The sequence below is a fragment of the Oryx dammah genome, unplaced genomic scaffold (genome assembly GCF_014754425.2).
Source record: "Oryx dammah isolate SB20612 unplaced genomic scaffold, SCBI_Odam_1.1 HiC_scaffold_23, whole genome shotgun sequence".
NCBI classification, from domain to species: Eukaryota; Metazoa; Chordata; class Mammalia; order Artiodactyla; family Bovidae; genus Oryx; species Oryx dammah.
Genome location: NW_024070207.1, coordinates 58,706,790 through 58,722,296, shown reverse-complemented (window position 1 = coordinate 58,722,296; position 15,507 = coordinate 58,706,790). Strand labels below are relative to the sequence as shown.

The following is a 15,507-nucleotide window of genomic DNA, read 5'->3' as shown; positions in this document are numbered from 1 at the left end:
ATGCGCAGTTGTACAAGTCCTGCAGGCAGGCTGGAAAGCCATCAGAGGGGTTTTTGGATTGAAACACTCTTTCAAATGCAGAAGACTAAAGCCCTGAATTAACTTTTTCCAGAGAATATCAGAAGAGTGGAAAAGCAGGCAGATTTTTTTTTTTTTTTTTTTTTTTTTTTGTGGTTGGTGGATGCTCAGGAAATTCCAGGGGAAAAACCTGAGGTCTGATTAGCCTTGCCATCAGAGCTCTGCCGCATGACCTTGTCACGGGTGGAATTCCTCATGCTGGCTCCCAGCACTGTTCAACCATGCCTGCTCCCTGTCCCCTTGGTGGTGAGTCCCCAGCCAGCCTCCAGAACCAACTCCCCACCCTCCCCACCCGTGCAAACAGTCTCATGAAGGACCCATCCCAAGAAGGCTGGCCCTGGAGTGGTCCAAGTAGAGGTGGCATGATGGGGCCTTGGTACCGGGTTGACATCCCTGTCCCACTGGTTATGAGGACCCATCCTGGGGGTAATCGATGTGCACTCAGACCTGGGCTCAAGACTACAGTCCAGCTGCTAGAACTTTTCTGGGCTGGCAAGGGGAGAGGAATTCCCCAGCAAGTGAGAAGGTCCAGGCATGTGGAACGTGGGGTGAATAGAGGGGAGTGACTTCTTAGCTTTTCTGTATGCAGGCAGATGACCAGCCTAGGATGCAGAACAGTGAGAACCAAGCGAGGAGGTGGCCAGGGTCTCCCCGGAAGCTGACAAAGCTTCAGGCAATGGACAAACATCAGCCCAAGATTTGATAGGAGTGGCTGAATCTCAAAGACACTGAATGTTGTGCCAAGGCAGGCCTGACCCACTGGCATTGGGCGTCCTCTTGGGAAAACATGCATCCCTGACACGAAGGCCGGGGAGACTGGGAGGCACGCCCCAGGAGACCGGGGCATCCCAGACATCTCTGAACTTCTGAGCCTGCAGGAGCAGCCCATTTCCCTACCCCATATAGAGCTGGTCCCCCGTCCAGGGAGCAAACTGGACCAGAGTCCTCCTGCACAGTTGCCCCTCTGTCCCAGAAATCAGGGGAGCTGGCTGCCCTGATCTGCAGCAGGACCCATGGCACTACCAGCACGAAAACCAAGGAAGCACGGGAAGAGCTGATCATCTACTGCCCGGCCGCCAAGCAGAGCAAAGTCACTGTGCAACACATGCTGGGCATTCCGGGCCTGGTGATGGAGGAGATGGACAACACGCATCTTCCCCCATACCTGCTGCCCAGGGGCTGCAGCGGGGTCATGGGGTTGCACTGAGCTGCCAGGGGCCAGGGACCATGATGAAGGCTGCCGCAGGGCAAGTGGTCAACACAGTGTGGCCTCCTGGAGGCTTGATAGGTGGGTAACCAACCAAGGTATAGTCCAAACGACACTGAGGCCTAGGGCAGCCACCCCAGTAAACAGGTGAAGATCCCTCGCCCAGGTTCAGCCGCTGAGCCAGTTCTCAGGTCTGGAACTAAGGAACAGGAATGGGGCAGGTCCCCAGGAGAAGGATGCTGCCACACCACAGCAAACAGACATGGAAATGACCCCATCCCCTCCCAGAGGGACCACGGGCTCTGAAATGGTGAACCCACATAGTGAGGTGGGACCACCAGAGGGGTGGAGGCTGCCAGACACACAGTCAATGTGACACCGACATGAGAGACATTGTTAACTCTGACTCTGAGGCCCCTTCCGGACGACCCCCTGGGCTGGGGTTTCTGGGCACAGGGGATCAAGGTGCAAGGGACGTGGGGCCGGTCCTGAGGATTCGTCAGTTGGTCTTGAGCTGGGGGGCCTGGAATGCAGTATCCCCCACAGCCAGGTGCCTGGCTTAGTGAGATATCTGTCGAGGAGTCCTTCAGGACCTGGGGAAACATGTGATATGAAGGAAAGATGGTAAGGCCGAATGAAAACCCGGTGTGAACTCCATTGATTAAAAGAGAAATGCATAGAAAAAGAAGGGGCATACACGCCCCACTTATGATGTGGAGAACCTTCTTACTTCTGGTGGCGCCTCATGGGCATCCTCTGCTCCTGACTCCTCACACCCTCTCTGTGCTTAGCCAGGTCACCATGGTGGGCACACAAGTATTCAAAGAGTAGCCACACGGGGCTCCCTCCCAGAGCATGATAGTCCACTCACTGAAGTCCTCTCACCATGAGTATGGGATGGCAATGCACACTCCAGTCCACACTCCCTTCTTCTTGTTCTTGCAAACTAAACAGCTGGATCCATTCTGTGGGCCGCAGCCTGGTGTCCAGAAGCCCCCTCCAATGCTGGGGGTTATGGCACCCAAGTCATGGCCAACCTGCCCAGATGGAGGACAGTGAAGGCCACATAGACCCCAGAGCTTAGGAGTGATGGACATGTGGAAACCAGTATCTCCCACCCCCGGGTCAGACATGATATAAAAGCCTGTGATGTGAATGCGAGTAGGGCAGCATCAGAGGGACACCGAATATCCCCCAGTCCTCCTAGGTGGTGCCCCATCCCCTGGGCAGTCAGCACCCTGAGGAGGGGCAGCAGAGTGGCCACCTGTGTCCACAGGTTCCATGTATGCCATGTCCTCTCAAAGAACAGCAGAACTGAGATGAAATCAGAATTACATCCAGCTCTCAGGCTGGCCCCTCCATCTGGGCCATATGGAGAGGGGTGTGGTCAACAAGAGCTGCCCTGGGAACAAAGGGGAAGTAGGTCTGGCTGACCTCCCGGAGCTACATGGCTACCCCTGGGCTTGTCCTGCATGTGGGAGTCTAAGGCCCAGAACCAAAGCTAAGCAGGTACAGAGGGACCAAAACAGATGTGAAGGAGCCCTCTCTCACGGGCAGAGTGATGGACACCAGGGCAGTGTCTTCCTCATGGACTGCTCGCTCCAGGTGCCAAGCCTAGGGGTGGATGGTGGCCCCCGGCGGGAGGACCTGACAGACACAGGCTGACCTGTGGGGCACTTATGGCTCTGAGACACCAGGTAAATACTGAGTCCATTGCTAGCCCACAAACAGAAGAGGACAAATCTGCAATACAGACACCAGGGCAGGATGAGCACCCAGACCCTGAGAGAAGTGCCCACAACTCGGTACAAATAGGACACAGAGCTCAGCAGAGAGATGGGTAACAGGCATTTCAGAGAGGAAACCACATCAGCCAAGGAGGACACAAGGGAAACCCAGAATCTGGGTTGAGCCTGTCCCAGGTCAGTGCTGCCCACAAACGTACATCAGGGACAAAGTGGAACCCTCACAAAGCCTCCGAGATCCAGGTGGGTGGGAGGCAGCACTCCCCATGGCTCGGTCCTCACATCTGGGTATGTGAGGAGAGCTGGGGCCAGCATCAGGGAAGGGACGGGTGCAGAGAAATGCCATGGAGCAGGGCCTCACAGCTGCCACCATCAGCAGGCACACTTCACGGTGTCCAGTTCACTGGGCAAGGTCTAGTTCAAAACCAGGATGCAGGAAGAACAGCAGCAGCCCACCCACTGTTCACAGGACCCTCCCTCATGATCTGAAACCGCTACTGGTTTCGGATGTCTGGGGTGTCTGGAGGCAGCTGGTAACCAGTCTTGGGGCGAGGAGTAGGGTGCCAGCATGAGGGAATTTGTGGTGATCACTTGGGTCCCCACAGTGCTGAGGCCTCAAGTTCAGGAGGCAGCCCCTGCCCCTCAACTTGTTTGTGGTCAGGAGGCTTCTGAAAGGAGAGAGCAGGCTGCTTGCTGGAAGGGAAAGCACTTCTCCGACTCAACATTCCCACGGCAGCAGTTGTGTGGGTACCCAGCTAACAGGAACCAGGGAGTCCCGGCCTTGCCTTGCTGGGTCTCAGTGACCCTGTGGGGGTCTGGACTCGTGCACAGCTTCCACAGTCTGGGAGAAAGTAGGGGACAAAGGCGGGCAGCAGGAAGATGCAGGATGCCCCAGAACTCCCAGATGAGAGTGCCTGATACTTCAGCAGATGAAGAAAGGGGTGTTACAGTCGTGCCTGGAGGGAGGACAGTAGGTGGTCAGGACAAGAGGAGCCAGAAGTCCAAGGGCAGGACAAGAGGAGCCAGTGGTCCAGGGGCAGAACTGCATGAGAAAGTGTGGGGGCCCAGATGAGCTCTGCACAGAGCCCAGGGCCAGCACAGCCACCAGAGTGCTGGGTGACAAGGAAGGAGACTTGGGACTACTGGAAGCCCCCCAGGATACCACGGATGGGTTGGGGCTTAAATAGGAGAGGGCTCTGCTGTGCTTTCCATCCAGGGTTGAGGACAGATGTGCTTGCGGCATGACACAGAATTAATGGTGTGTGCAATACTGGCTGGAGGAGGAGAGACAAGAGGGGTCCAGACAGACAGGGGGCTGTAGGCTGACAGCTCCAGCCCCAGGCCATGAGGCCTGAGCTCAGCTAGTAGCAGTGGGGACAGGAAAAGGAATATTTACTGTGATCAGGCACTTGGGAAGCAGGGACCCGGCGGGCGGTTGGCGGTCAGGAGCAGAGTCAGGTGGCTGCCCTGGGTGGGCTGAGCCCCCAGATGAGAGGAAGAGGACAGGAAACAGTTTTGAGGGTGAAGCTGCCTTTCTCTGAGACATCTCAGGTTCCAGGGGCAGCAGGAAACACAGTGAGGATTTTCCTTCACATCTGCAAAAAAAACAGATAGACTGTTGCTCAGCACTGGGCCAGCAGTCTCAGGGTGGCTTGGAGAGGAGCCAGCCTGGGCTTTCAGCCCAGGGATGGGAAATTGCGCTCAGAAGCTGTGCCTCTACCTGCTTCCCTGGCCCCTGGGGTCCACTCTGAAGCTCAGATGCAGTTGCTGAAGACCCTGGGTTGTGGTCATTTTGAATCTCACTGAGTCTCACGGACTGGATGCCTATGGCAAGGACTCAAAAGGGCACAGCCTGGCCTCTGCCATGAAGCTGGACAGGCCCACTCTCTATGGGTTCCCTGGGCCCACAGCTTCAATCCTGTCAGCCCCACCCGCCTCTGATAGCTCCACCCAGGCCCAGCCCTGCCTCACCCTGCCTCCTTCTCCAGAAGCTCCTTCTCACCCAGGTCTTTCCCACACTTCAGCCTCTGACTCCTTGCCCTGTTCCTCCTGCCTCCGCCCCTCCCTTCTGCCCAGCCGCTCACTTCCTGGTCCTCCTCTGGGTCCTGCTCCAGGCCACTGATCTGGAGGCTCCTCCTGGCCTGACCTTCCAGGTGCCTCAGAGTGTGGTGGATCCTGTTTCATCTCCTAGCAGACAGGGCCGGTGAGGGAATGCACCTTTGTTCATATGTGCGTGTCTGCATACGTGTGTGTCTATGTAAATGTGTGCATGTGTACCTGCATGCGTATGGGCAGCCGTACACACCAGAAATGACAGGTGTCAGTGTTTGTGGGTGCCATGCAACTGAGGCCAGCCAGTGCTCTCAGCAGTCTCGGTCCTGGTGGTGGACCACTGTCCTGCCCGGTGGACACAGCCTGGCCATCCCAAAGTGCCCGTGACTCACTCTGTTTGCAGGAAGGGGGGACCTGCTTCATGCATGGAGGTTACCTTCAGGCAGGGCTTTCCAGGCTCTGGGACCAGGAGCACCTACCATGTGGACAAGCAGCACCTTCAGCTCCCCTCCATGGCCACAGTCCCCACCTGCTTTCTTTCCACGTGTGTGTCCTGGTGATGCCTTGGGACACATGTGAAGGTATCCTTGACCTCCTTCCAGTCTCGTACTCTGCCCCCAGACTGTGACCCCAAGCGAGCCCCACCTGTCCCCTATGAGCAGCCCCTACCCAGGCCTGACCCTGCAGGGCTCAGCTGCTTGTTCACGGTTCCCCTCCTGGTGGGGCCCAACCACGAGTCCATGGAGGGTGGCCAACTGAATATGGTGACCCCAGGATCCTTCCAGAGTGGCAGTGTGAGGAGAGGAGTCATTTTCTCTGGTTCCTTGTGGGGGTCTCCTGGACTATAAATCACCATCACTCCTGGGGGATGGGTTTCTGTGCTGCAGACTGAGGCATCGTGGGGTCCCTACCCAGCCACATGAGGACAGGCCAGCTGCTGTGATGAGCAGAACCAACTCTAAGGGAACCTGCACATGTGTTTCTCATCGGTTGGGCCCTACTGTGTCCTTGTGGTCTGAGGCCTCTGCTGAGGAGAAGAACATGGTGGCTTGTTCTCCAAGATTTGTGTATTGTCACTGATGATTTTCTTCCTGTTCCTCTGGTCCTCGTGCAGGTGAAGATGCTCAGTCAAGCAGGCAGAAATGTGTTTTCTCCTCTGGCCACCAAGCAGGCACCCTCTGCTTCAAGTGGTAGAAGCACTTGAGTCCCTTCTTGCTCAGGGATTCCACCCACACTGATGAGATTTGGAGGCGCCCAGGAGGGGATGAGTTGGCTGAGAAACTGAATGGTGGAAACTGGCAAGCCTGGGATCCAGTCACATACCCTAGTACAAGGCATAGCAATGGCCAAGCTCCAGGGGCCAACCAGGCTACCTGGGAACCAAAGCAGTCCCAGTGAAAAACGTGACCCTTTGTCACTCAGCAGGTGGGCAAAGTTTCAACCAAATGATGATGCTCAGGGCCAACCAGGGCGTGAGGACATAACACCCTTGCCTGTGGTTGCTGGAATGGGAACGGGGGATGCCTTTGTGGAAGGCCATTTGCTGGTGTGTGTCAGCACCTTGGATGTGTGTCCTTTGCCCCGGGCCTCCTCCTGCATGGCTCTTCAGTGAGTGTGTGGTCATCTTGAGTGGCTGTATTGGCAGAATGAGTTTTCCCTTCCCTTCCATCAGGGGAAAGCATCAGTAACTTGTTGGATCCCTGAAACTGGGAGATGTAAACAGACACTATGGGAGATGAAAACATGCACATGAAGTTGTGCAGATGAGGAGGAGTGTACCCGAGGTCCTGGGACTGGAGAAGACATCCCCCCACTTCCCCCTTGGCCTGGCAGAGAGACATCAGGGCAGGGCTGATTGTCTGGCTTCATTTGCTGGCAGTCACAACAGGATGGCACCTGGTGGCTCAAAGTACAAACCTTGTTGGTTCAGGAGGTCGGCAGCCGAGGTTGAGGTGTTGGCTGATGTTAGCTTTCATGAGGGCTGTTGAGAGAGTCTGTCCCATTTCTTCCCCCATCACTTCCAGGGCATTGCTGGCCATGGTGAGACTGTCTGGGCTTGGAGAGCTCTGCCTTCCTCTTCATCCCAGTTCTCCTGTGTGCCTGTCTGTCTCTAAATATGTCCTTTGTATGAGGACAGCCATCCTGTTAGAGGAGGGTCCATCCTGTTGAGCTCACTTGACCCTCATCAGCTCTGTGAAGACCTTTGCTTTGTATGTAACATCACACCGAGGTACTTGGGATTGAGACTCTAGCACCTGACTCTGAGGGGACACAATGTGATTCCTCACCCCCTACAGAGGCTCTGAGGAAGGAACACACTGGAATGTTCCAAGGATGGAAGGATGGCCTTCATGGCTACTGGGGGTAAATCCAGAGGCGAAGAGAACAGGCCTCCAGGTTAGGAGCCAGATCATGTGGGGCCTAGTGGGCCTGTGATAACTATGGCTCTGCTGTGCTCGGGGAAGGAAAGGCCCCGGAGGCTCTGGGCTGAGTGCCTCTGGGACCGTATCCCTGTCCTCACAGCCACATGGAAACAGAGGCTTCCAGCCAGGTGCTGAGACCCTGCTCAGGTTCAGGCTGGCACCTCTGTTCCTCCCCCTCCAACCCCTTCCAGTGAACAGGGACCCACTTCCAGGTATAAGGAAAGAGGTGAGGATGGAGGTGCATGTGGTCAGGTCCCCTGCAGTCATGGAGTATTTCTCTATCCTTTGGTGCCTCCTCAGGTGTCAAATGAGTTGACAGTAACCTAGCGGGTTATTTGAGGTTTGAATTCTGTGATTCCCTGCATGGTGCTGTCCCAGGCCCTGGCAAGGACAGGGAGTGCACTCATCCCAGAGGTTCCTTCTCTTTGTTCTTTCTCTAGGCTCTGGGCAGGGGCCAGGGCATCTGATGACAGTGGAGGCTGTTGTGTGGGAAGGGCTGGGAGGAAGGTGGCTCCCAAAGGCATGGGGAAGATAACTGGCAGGGCCGTCTGAGGTCCAGGGCAGCCCCAGGACTGAGGCCAGGTTGGTTAGCACAGATCTGCCCTCATCAACCTTGGTTTAAGATGGGGGATATGCAGAGCATGGGCAGGGATGGGCCCAGGAGCTGAGGGGTGGGGTAGGGTCTGGGGTGGGGGAATTCAAGCCCAGGACAGTGCCCGTCTGTGCTGGGAGTGGACCAGAGCCTGCCCACTGCACTGTGAAGCCAGGGAACCCAACCTCCCTCCTCAGTGCTTCTAGGGTTTTGGTGCCCTCTGTCTTGGAACTCACCAGCTGCCTCTCTCCCGCTGTCCTGCCCTCCTTGTTGACCTCCCCACAGACTGCATGTGATGGATGGGCCCTCTGGGTCACCACCCTCCTATCCGTGGACCCCGCGGAGACAGATGGAAAAAGTCAGACCTCTCTGACCCCCTCACAGGCTTGGAGGATGCTCGGGCATGTGGGGCTGAGGTCCAGCCCAGGGCTGTGAGCTTGGAGGCTACTGTGTCAGGCTCCTGACGTTTGTGGTTCTGTGTGTCTGCAGCCATGTGAGGCCCTGGGAGCCCTGGGAGGTAAAAGTTCAGCTGTCTGTCCTTCTGACAGCCTTACGGAGTTTTCATCTCAAATGGTGTCAAGCTCCTGGAGCGGCAGTGGAGGCCCGTGTTACATGACCACTGGCACTGTACCCTGGCCGTCCACATAGCACATTGGTACTGGGTGGATGTGGCCTGGAGGGAGCTGCTGGGGCAGAGGCTCGGGATGAGCCCCACCCAGATCCAAGCCTTGCTGCAGGATGGGAACAAGTTCAGCCTCAGTGATCATGGGCAAGTGAGGCCCTGCCCCACGCTGCCTGCATGGCCCCCAGTGCTGACCTGGATCTCAGCCAGGTTGTGTCCATTTGTTTTCTGTTGAACCAGTTGATGGGGGGTGGGGAGGCTAAGATTTCTTCAGAGGGACAGCAAGGTACCTTGGCTGGGAGACAATGGCACGAGGTGCCTGACCACCTCCCTGGCCTCAGTCTCCTTTTGTGCTCTGAGCAGAGGCGGGTCCAGGTCTGCACATGGCCCTTTGTATGTGTGTGTGTGTGTCCCCACATATGTCTGTGTGCCTGGCAGAGACTGTGAGAGGCAGGAAAGCACCCAGCCTGGGTTCAATACCCACACTGCCAGCAGCTGGGCCTGAGCAAGTCCCCTGATTCCCCAGGGGTGAGGCCCCACAGCAACACCTCTCTGCTGGTAAATCTCTTGGGGACCTGATGCCTGCTGGCTCCCGCTGGAGCCCTCCTGCTCTGTCCCTGTGGCCTGCAGTGGTCAGACTGAGAGCTGCCCATGGCCAGGTGGGTTCATGGAGCACCAGGCCTCAGCCTTTCATTTTGCCCCCTCCCTGGCTTGGCCAAGGTGAGCCCATCTGAAAATGCTCATCCAGAGGACCCAGTTCACCTCGGGTTTCCTCCTTGATATGGTCTTAGTCTCTAGCAGGCATGACTTTGAATCACCTTGTTCTCCTTCTGTGTCCTGTCTTTGCACACAGGTCTCGTGGAAATTGGGGACACTTTGCTGTGCCCAGAAAACCTAGATCCTGATGAGGTAGAGGAGCTGGAGAATCAAGCCCTGCTATGCAACTTTTGACAGAAGTACCTGACTGTGCTTGACAAGCCCCACTGGCTGCTGCAGCCCATCCCTGGGAGGGGTGGGAAGGACATCTTCCAGGTGGACATCCCCGAGCACCTGATCCCCTTTGGGCAGGAGGCCTGTCCAGGATCGGCTTTCGAGAGGAAGGTGACCAAGAGACCTGCACATGGTGACACTGTTCAGTCACCACTGCTCCCTGGACCTGCCCATCTGGTTCTGTCTCAATCGGCCCCACCCTGGGGTGTGCTGTCAACTTGGTGTGGGTCAGGGGTCTGGGATACCCCTTGTACGGTGCTGCTTAGGACTCATCATGAGTCTCCAGAACCTTGACCTTTATGATAAAATGGCATCGCCACTCATTTTGGCCCTGCTGGGTCTGGGTGGTTGAGAGAAATGCATGGTTATGAAACTGGTTAGTGTTTTTCCCTCTCTGTTTTGGTCCAAACACCCTGATGTTGAAACAGTGTCTGGCGTGATGGAGGAAGACCGGGGGTGGGGCTGAGCATGAGCAGCTGGTGAGGCTTCTGGCAGGTGGAGAGGCCCACAGGCCCAGAAACAGGCTGTGGTTTGTCCTTGCAGGTGACCCTTGCCCTGCTCTAATGTGTCCCTTGGCTCACAAAGCATATGTGTTGGATGTGGTGCCTGGCCGCCTCACATCCAAAGACAGGCTCCTAAATACACCTGCGAGGGCAGAGTGACAAGGGCTGGTGTTCACTTTGTGGAAACCTTGTACTTGTCTTTGGGTTTGATGTCATGTGTTTGTAAGGCCCTTGGCAGGTGGGGTGACCCTGCTTTCTGGTCAGCCTCTTGAGGGGTGGCCCCTGGATCAACAGCTGGAGATGCTCAGCTGCTGAGAAGAAACTTGTGGCATCGTTGGGGGATCCAGGAGAAGTCCCTTCTGCTTTAGAGTGCATGACTCAGGGAAGGTGACACCCCCAAGGTCAGAAGCCTGGCTGGGCCATCTGCTGAGCAGTGACCAGCCTGTCCTGGTTGGCCTCAGCACTCGGCTAGTGAGCTGGACCCTTGGCCAAGCATGTGAAATGCTGCTGCTTCCATTGAAAAGGGACCGCGGGGACCAGACAGAAACCTACATGGGGCGTGGGCTTCCAGCCTCATCTGGCTCGCCCTGTGCCATGTGAATAGCACGGACAGACAGAACACAGACTTGCAGTTCTCATTCAATTCTTTCTTTACTCCTGTGTAGTTTTGTTCCACTTTATTAGAGCCAAAAATCGATTTTTGATTACAAGATAGTACTTTTGAGTGTCCCTAGCAACCTGAGAGGTCAGGGATTGGGCTTGTCCTTGACCTGCTCACAGAGTACACATTTGTAATCTGAGGACTCTCCCTGCTCCTCCTCTGCCTCAGGGGCCTCATTTGGGGCCGTGAAGGAAAGGGCTGCCGTCAGGATGGAGTAACAGGTGTTATACAAAGCCATCACTGAATCATAATCTGGGTATTCTAGGGGGCTCTCGGGCATTTGCCCTGTACTCTCCCTTCCAGAGGTAGCTGGGGGTGCAGACGTGGTATTGCTGGATGCGCCCTTTCCACTGGGGCCGCCCTCCTCCCTGGGGAGATGGTTTGTCCCGGCCTGCCTGGCTACACTGCCCATAGACCAAAGGTGAGAGAGCACAGATGATCGCCGGCTGGGGGTTCTGCGAGCAGGTGGGGTTCCCTTCTGGACTTTCTTGCCCGCCTCTTGAGTGCACTGGTTGTGGTGGAGTCGAGGAGAGTGTCTGGTTGCCACCGCTCGCTTCTTTCTCTTTGAGATGTTCTGCAGGAGGAGAGGCTTGTCTTTCTGAAAATTGGAGTTGCGATAGATCTGAAAGAAAATGAATCACTTTAGAAAGCAAGGGGGAGAAGAGGCCTTTCTCGCTGCCCTCCTCCCCACCACCGTCCCAGCCATGCCTATGTATAGAGACAAGATCTCTTCATTCTGGAAGGTTATGAGGCTCTAGCATGTTTCTCCCTAGAGCGCCCCTGGGGCCATCCTCACTTGAGGTATTACTGGCGGTCCCTGACATTCAGTGGCCACTCAGGGTCTGGAGTCACCCCTGTGGATCCTGTCTAAGGTGGGTGGTGGAACAAAACAGACCTTGTGTTCTCCTCTCCTTAACCACCCTCTCATGTGAACAACGTTCCCCTGGGAAATGAAACCCATCCAGCACTCAGCTTATCTAGTCTAGCCTTCCCAGAAGGACTTTCTACATTACCATCATCTTCTTCCCTGCAGAGTGACCCAAAGGGGAGATTTTACTGAAACCGTACAGGTTCAGTTCACGGATGAAGCTTTTGATGTTGTCTTTCTCAAAGATCCGGTCTGCACCTCTGCGCTGGAGGACCTCTGTCTGGAAGAGATCTGCCTCAATGACCACCATGTCTCCCTCATCGTTCCAGTGCACAGAGGTGAAGGCCTCATCCTCCACAATTCTCCAGAGCTTCCTGGGGAAGGACAGCCTGAGGAAGGTGTTCTCTTCCTTGCTGGTCATTTGTGGCTTCAGGCCCTGTGGGGGCAGATGGTCATGGAGGCCTGGATCTGGGCTCTTGGGTTGGTCACCCTGCTTCTCCAAAGTCTCCCCTGAATCAACATTTGGATCTGGGGAGGACTCATGGCGGTCCCCTGCTGCAGGCTCCGCATAATTTAATGGGGCCATCGGGGCTGTGTGTGCCTTCTGGGAACTCTGACTAGCCATGGAGCCAGTCTAGCTCAGGAGCGTTCTCTACCCCAGCAGTGAATGCTCAGGGCAGAAAGGCCTCAGGCAAGGGTCGGGATGCACCATAAATACTCTCTGGAGATTCTAGAATCTGGGTCATGGGCCAGGCAGCCAATTAAGTGGTTAGCTTCCTTAACTGTTTCATGATGTCACAGAGGTGATGTGGAGAGGCAGCCCTGGCTCAGTGTGGGGGAGGGGTCTGGGGACAGAGATGGATCCCCAGCTGGTCTCTTTTCTGAAAGTACAGAAAAGTATGTTTCAGGTTGCCTGAAAAGGCTCACATCTGCTTCCAGGTGCCTTGTTTCAGGGGGCCAGGCCCTGTATGGGTTGACAAATGTGCCCCTGGCCCCACCCCCTCCCTACCAATGGGCAGGCCTGTGGTTGGCTTTTGCTTAAGGGCCAGGCCCTGGTGAGTCTTGGCTTGGTTACCACTGTGAGAGATCCCAGGGGTCAGATGGGCCCCTGGCAACTGTCCCTCCCGGAAGATGGGATCCATAGTGGCCTGGTTGGCCTAGCCTGTTTTGGTGGTCCCACCTCCCCACCCTCGGGCCTTGGCCTTGCCCCTCTTCTGGCTTTGTTGTCTTCTGGCTGGTGCTGCCGGTTGGTCTGTCCCACTCAGATGGCCCCAAAGTCAGAGTCCTGTTGTCCTACCCCCTCCACTCCCTAGGCTGAGCTCTCCCCAGAGTAGGGCTCTGCTTGAGCACAATGTGAGCAACCTCACATTCCACTTGACTGTTCCCCAAGTACCTGAGACACAGACTCCCCATGATGCGATGTGGGAGGGCAGAACGATGTGCTTTGCTGAGTTTGTAGCCTCCCGAGCTCTGCCCACCTCTAGACATCATCCCACTGCAGATCATAGGCTGCTGTCTTCAGTTTCCATTTCTTCCCATAAAGACTGCTCTCCTGGCCCTAAAGTGCTCACATTTGGAACACCTGTGTGTGTGCTTTTCTTGTTCCCTGCCCAGAGCCTTGGATTCAGCCTCCCTGGAGGCTGCCTCAAAATTACTGTTTCCATCATCAGTGGGTTGATTGGGCTTCTGCTACCCCTGATCCTGGCCTCCCATGTCCAACTTGGGTGTCCGTGGGTACCTGCCCTTTGAAGAACTTGATTGGGGGCTCAAGGTACAGCTTGTTCTATTGAAAACAAGCATTTCACTGTTCCTCTCTGAGGCCAGCTCTGATCTTGTCCGCCCCTGCCCCTGTCCCCACCACCACTGTGGACCTGTTCTCCCTTACCTAGATGGCAGATACATCAAATGAGTTTGTTGGCTCACTGGGTAAGCACCTTTCAAGGGGCTTCCTTTACAGACACTCACTCCCAGGGACATGTCAGACTTGTTGAGCTAGGTGTCACCAGAGGAAGCCCCCATCTACTTGTATTTGAAAATGGATGAGTGTCCATGTGTGGGAGTGGACAAAACTCCATTGAGAGTCACCTGTCTTCAGCGCACATGGGTGATAGGGCAGTGGGTTTAGAGATGTGTCTTCTCTGACCTTTGTGGGCCACTGTTCTTCCAAATCACCATGTAGGGAGCAGACTGGCACCTTGGAAAGGCCCTTGTGTGAGGACCCTAGGGCACTGTCCCCCTAGAGAAAGCGTCCCCCCAGTTCTGCCACTCAGCAGGGTCATTTGCCCTGTGTGAGGGCCACTGCATGGTGTCTGAAAGGGGAGAGCTAAGAGGGTGTGGAAGAGGCTTGCCCAGGGGCCTTGCAGCCTGAGAACTGGAGGCTAGAATGGAGCTTGCAGGCCACGACCTGCACTTGCTCCCTTGCCTTTGCGCTGCTAAACAGGTTGACAAAACATTCCTTCAGGTTGGTTCATCTGACCGGGACATGACCCTGAAGGCTGTGATCATCAGTGGGGGCCCCTGGTGGCTCCTCTGAAGGGGACCAAAGACCGTGGTATCTGTGGCAGCCTGGCTAGGTAGCCTTTTTTGCCTGCCCGTTCTCTGGGCCCCTCTTCATCCCCTGTGTTCTGAGGGAGCTGGTTTTTCTGGTCCCCCTCCTCCAGGCACCATGTGGGCCCTGGCAGTGTGTTTGTGTGGCACCAAGTTTTGTAAGCTGTGACTCAGGACACTTGTGTACACAGAAGTACTCATGATGTCCAAGGCCTGCCTTTCTCAGCCTTACTCTCCTGCCTCTGCCCTTGGCATCCTCACATTGGAGTTCCCCAGCCCAGAGGCCCTCCATCTACTACCCACCCTCACTGCAGCTGGTATGAGGAGCCATGTGTTGGGCTGCAGGATGCACCTGAGGGATGTGATGCATCTGGCAGGGCCTGGCCTCTGTTGGCACTGTGATGGTGGGGCAAGAATCTCTCACACTGTTGCCTTCAGACACTCCTCCACTCTCCACTGTGGAAAGGGGTTGGTTGGTTTGTGTTCCAGGCCATGTCTGAGAATATGCACTTCAATAGGATGTGGAATAGCTAATCATCCAAACATGATGATTCATTTATAAAACTAGTTAACTTTTCCAGTTAGACCATAGTGGACCATAGTGTTATTAGCTCAGTTGTGTTCAATTCTTTGAGACTCCATGGACTGTAGACCATCAATGTCCTCTGTCCTTGCAATTCTCCAGGCAAGAATACTGGAGTGGGTCGCCATGCCCTTCTCCAGGCGATCTTCCTGACCCAGGGCTAGAACCCAGGTCTCCCACAATGCAAGCAGGTTTTTATCCTTTGAGCTATCCCAGAAGCCCCATTTCCAGTTAGAGCGCCTGTTAACTTTGGTTGTTGAGGAGTGTTCCAGCAGGAAAAAGCTGCTCCAGGAAAATCAAGAACCACTCTTTGTCTCTGTCCCAGCCTGTCTTCCATCCAGACCATTATATTCCTTCATTGCAGCCCCAACAAAGATCAAGTTGTTGATTAATGGCCAATTACAAAATGAGATAATTTAAAGCTGATTAACACCTTAGGCTCTGGATCCCTGGTACCAGGAAAGAGAGGGTATTTCCATGGATTGCTTGGGCATCACCTGAAAGGCAGTGTGGCCAAAGTTCTGCAGGATTCTTTGCAGATATGGGTGGAAAACACATTCTTTACCCCTGTGGTCAATAGCAATGTGCTAAGAGCCAGGACCCCTTCCTTCCTGCCCCAGAAGGAGATGTCGCTGG

General features: G+C 55.4%; 1 protein-coding gene and 1 pseudogene across 1 annotated transcript; one reads left to right on the top strand and one right to left on the bottom strand.

The window, feature by feature from the left end:
• The first annotated feature begins 1,305 nt into the window (after positions 1 to 1,305).
• Positions 1,306 to 10,273, top strand: LOC120881603 (annotated as a pseudogene).
• Positions 10,274 to 10,958: 685 nt separating this feature from the next.
• On the bottom strand, positions 10,959 to 12,366 carry LOC120881889 (heat shock transcription factor, X-linked member 4-like). The gene is made up of 2 exons (XM_040265615.1): positions 11,887 to 12,366; positions 10,959 to 11,495 (listed from the first exon to the last, which is right to left on the bottom strand). Exons 1-2 carry the CDS (start codon positions 12,364 to 12,366, stop codon positions 10,959 to 10,961), a joined length of 1,017 nt encoding a protein of 338 aa, XP_040121549.1.
• Between the last annotated feature and the right edge of the window lie 3,141 nt (positions 12,367 to 15,507).

What these genes read in the sequence shown, in the direction of transcription:
- LOC120881889 (XM_040265615.1), bottom strand. Translation starts at nt 12,366, where the DNA reads ATGGCTAGTCAGAGTTCCCAGAAGGCACACACAGCCCCGATGGCCCCA. An exon ending in CTGCAGGGAAGAAGATGATG is followed by an intron (nt 11,496 to 11,886) that starts GTAATGTAGAAA and finishes ATTTTCTTTCAG; the next exon opens with ATCTATCGCAACTCCAATTT.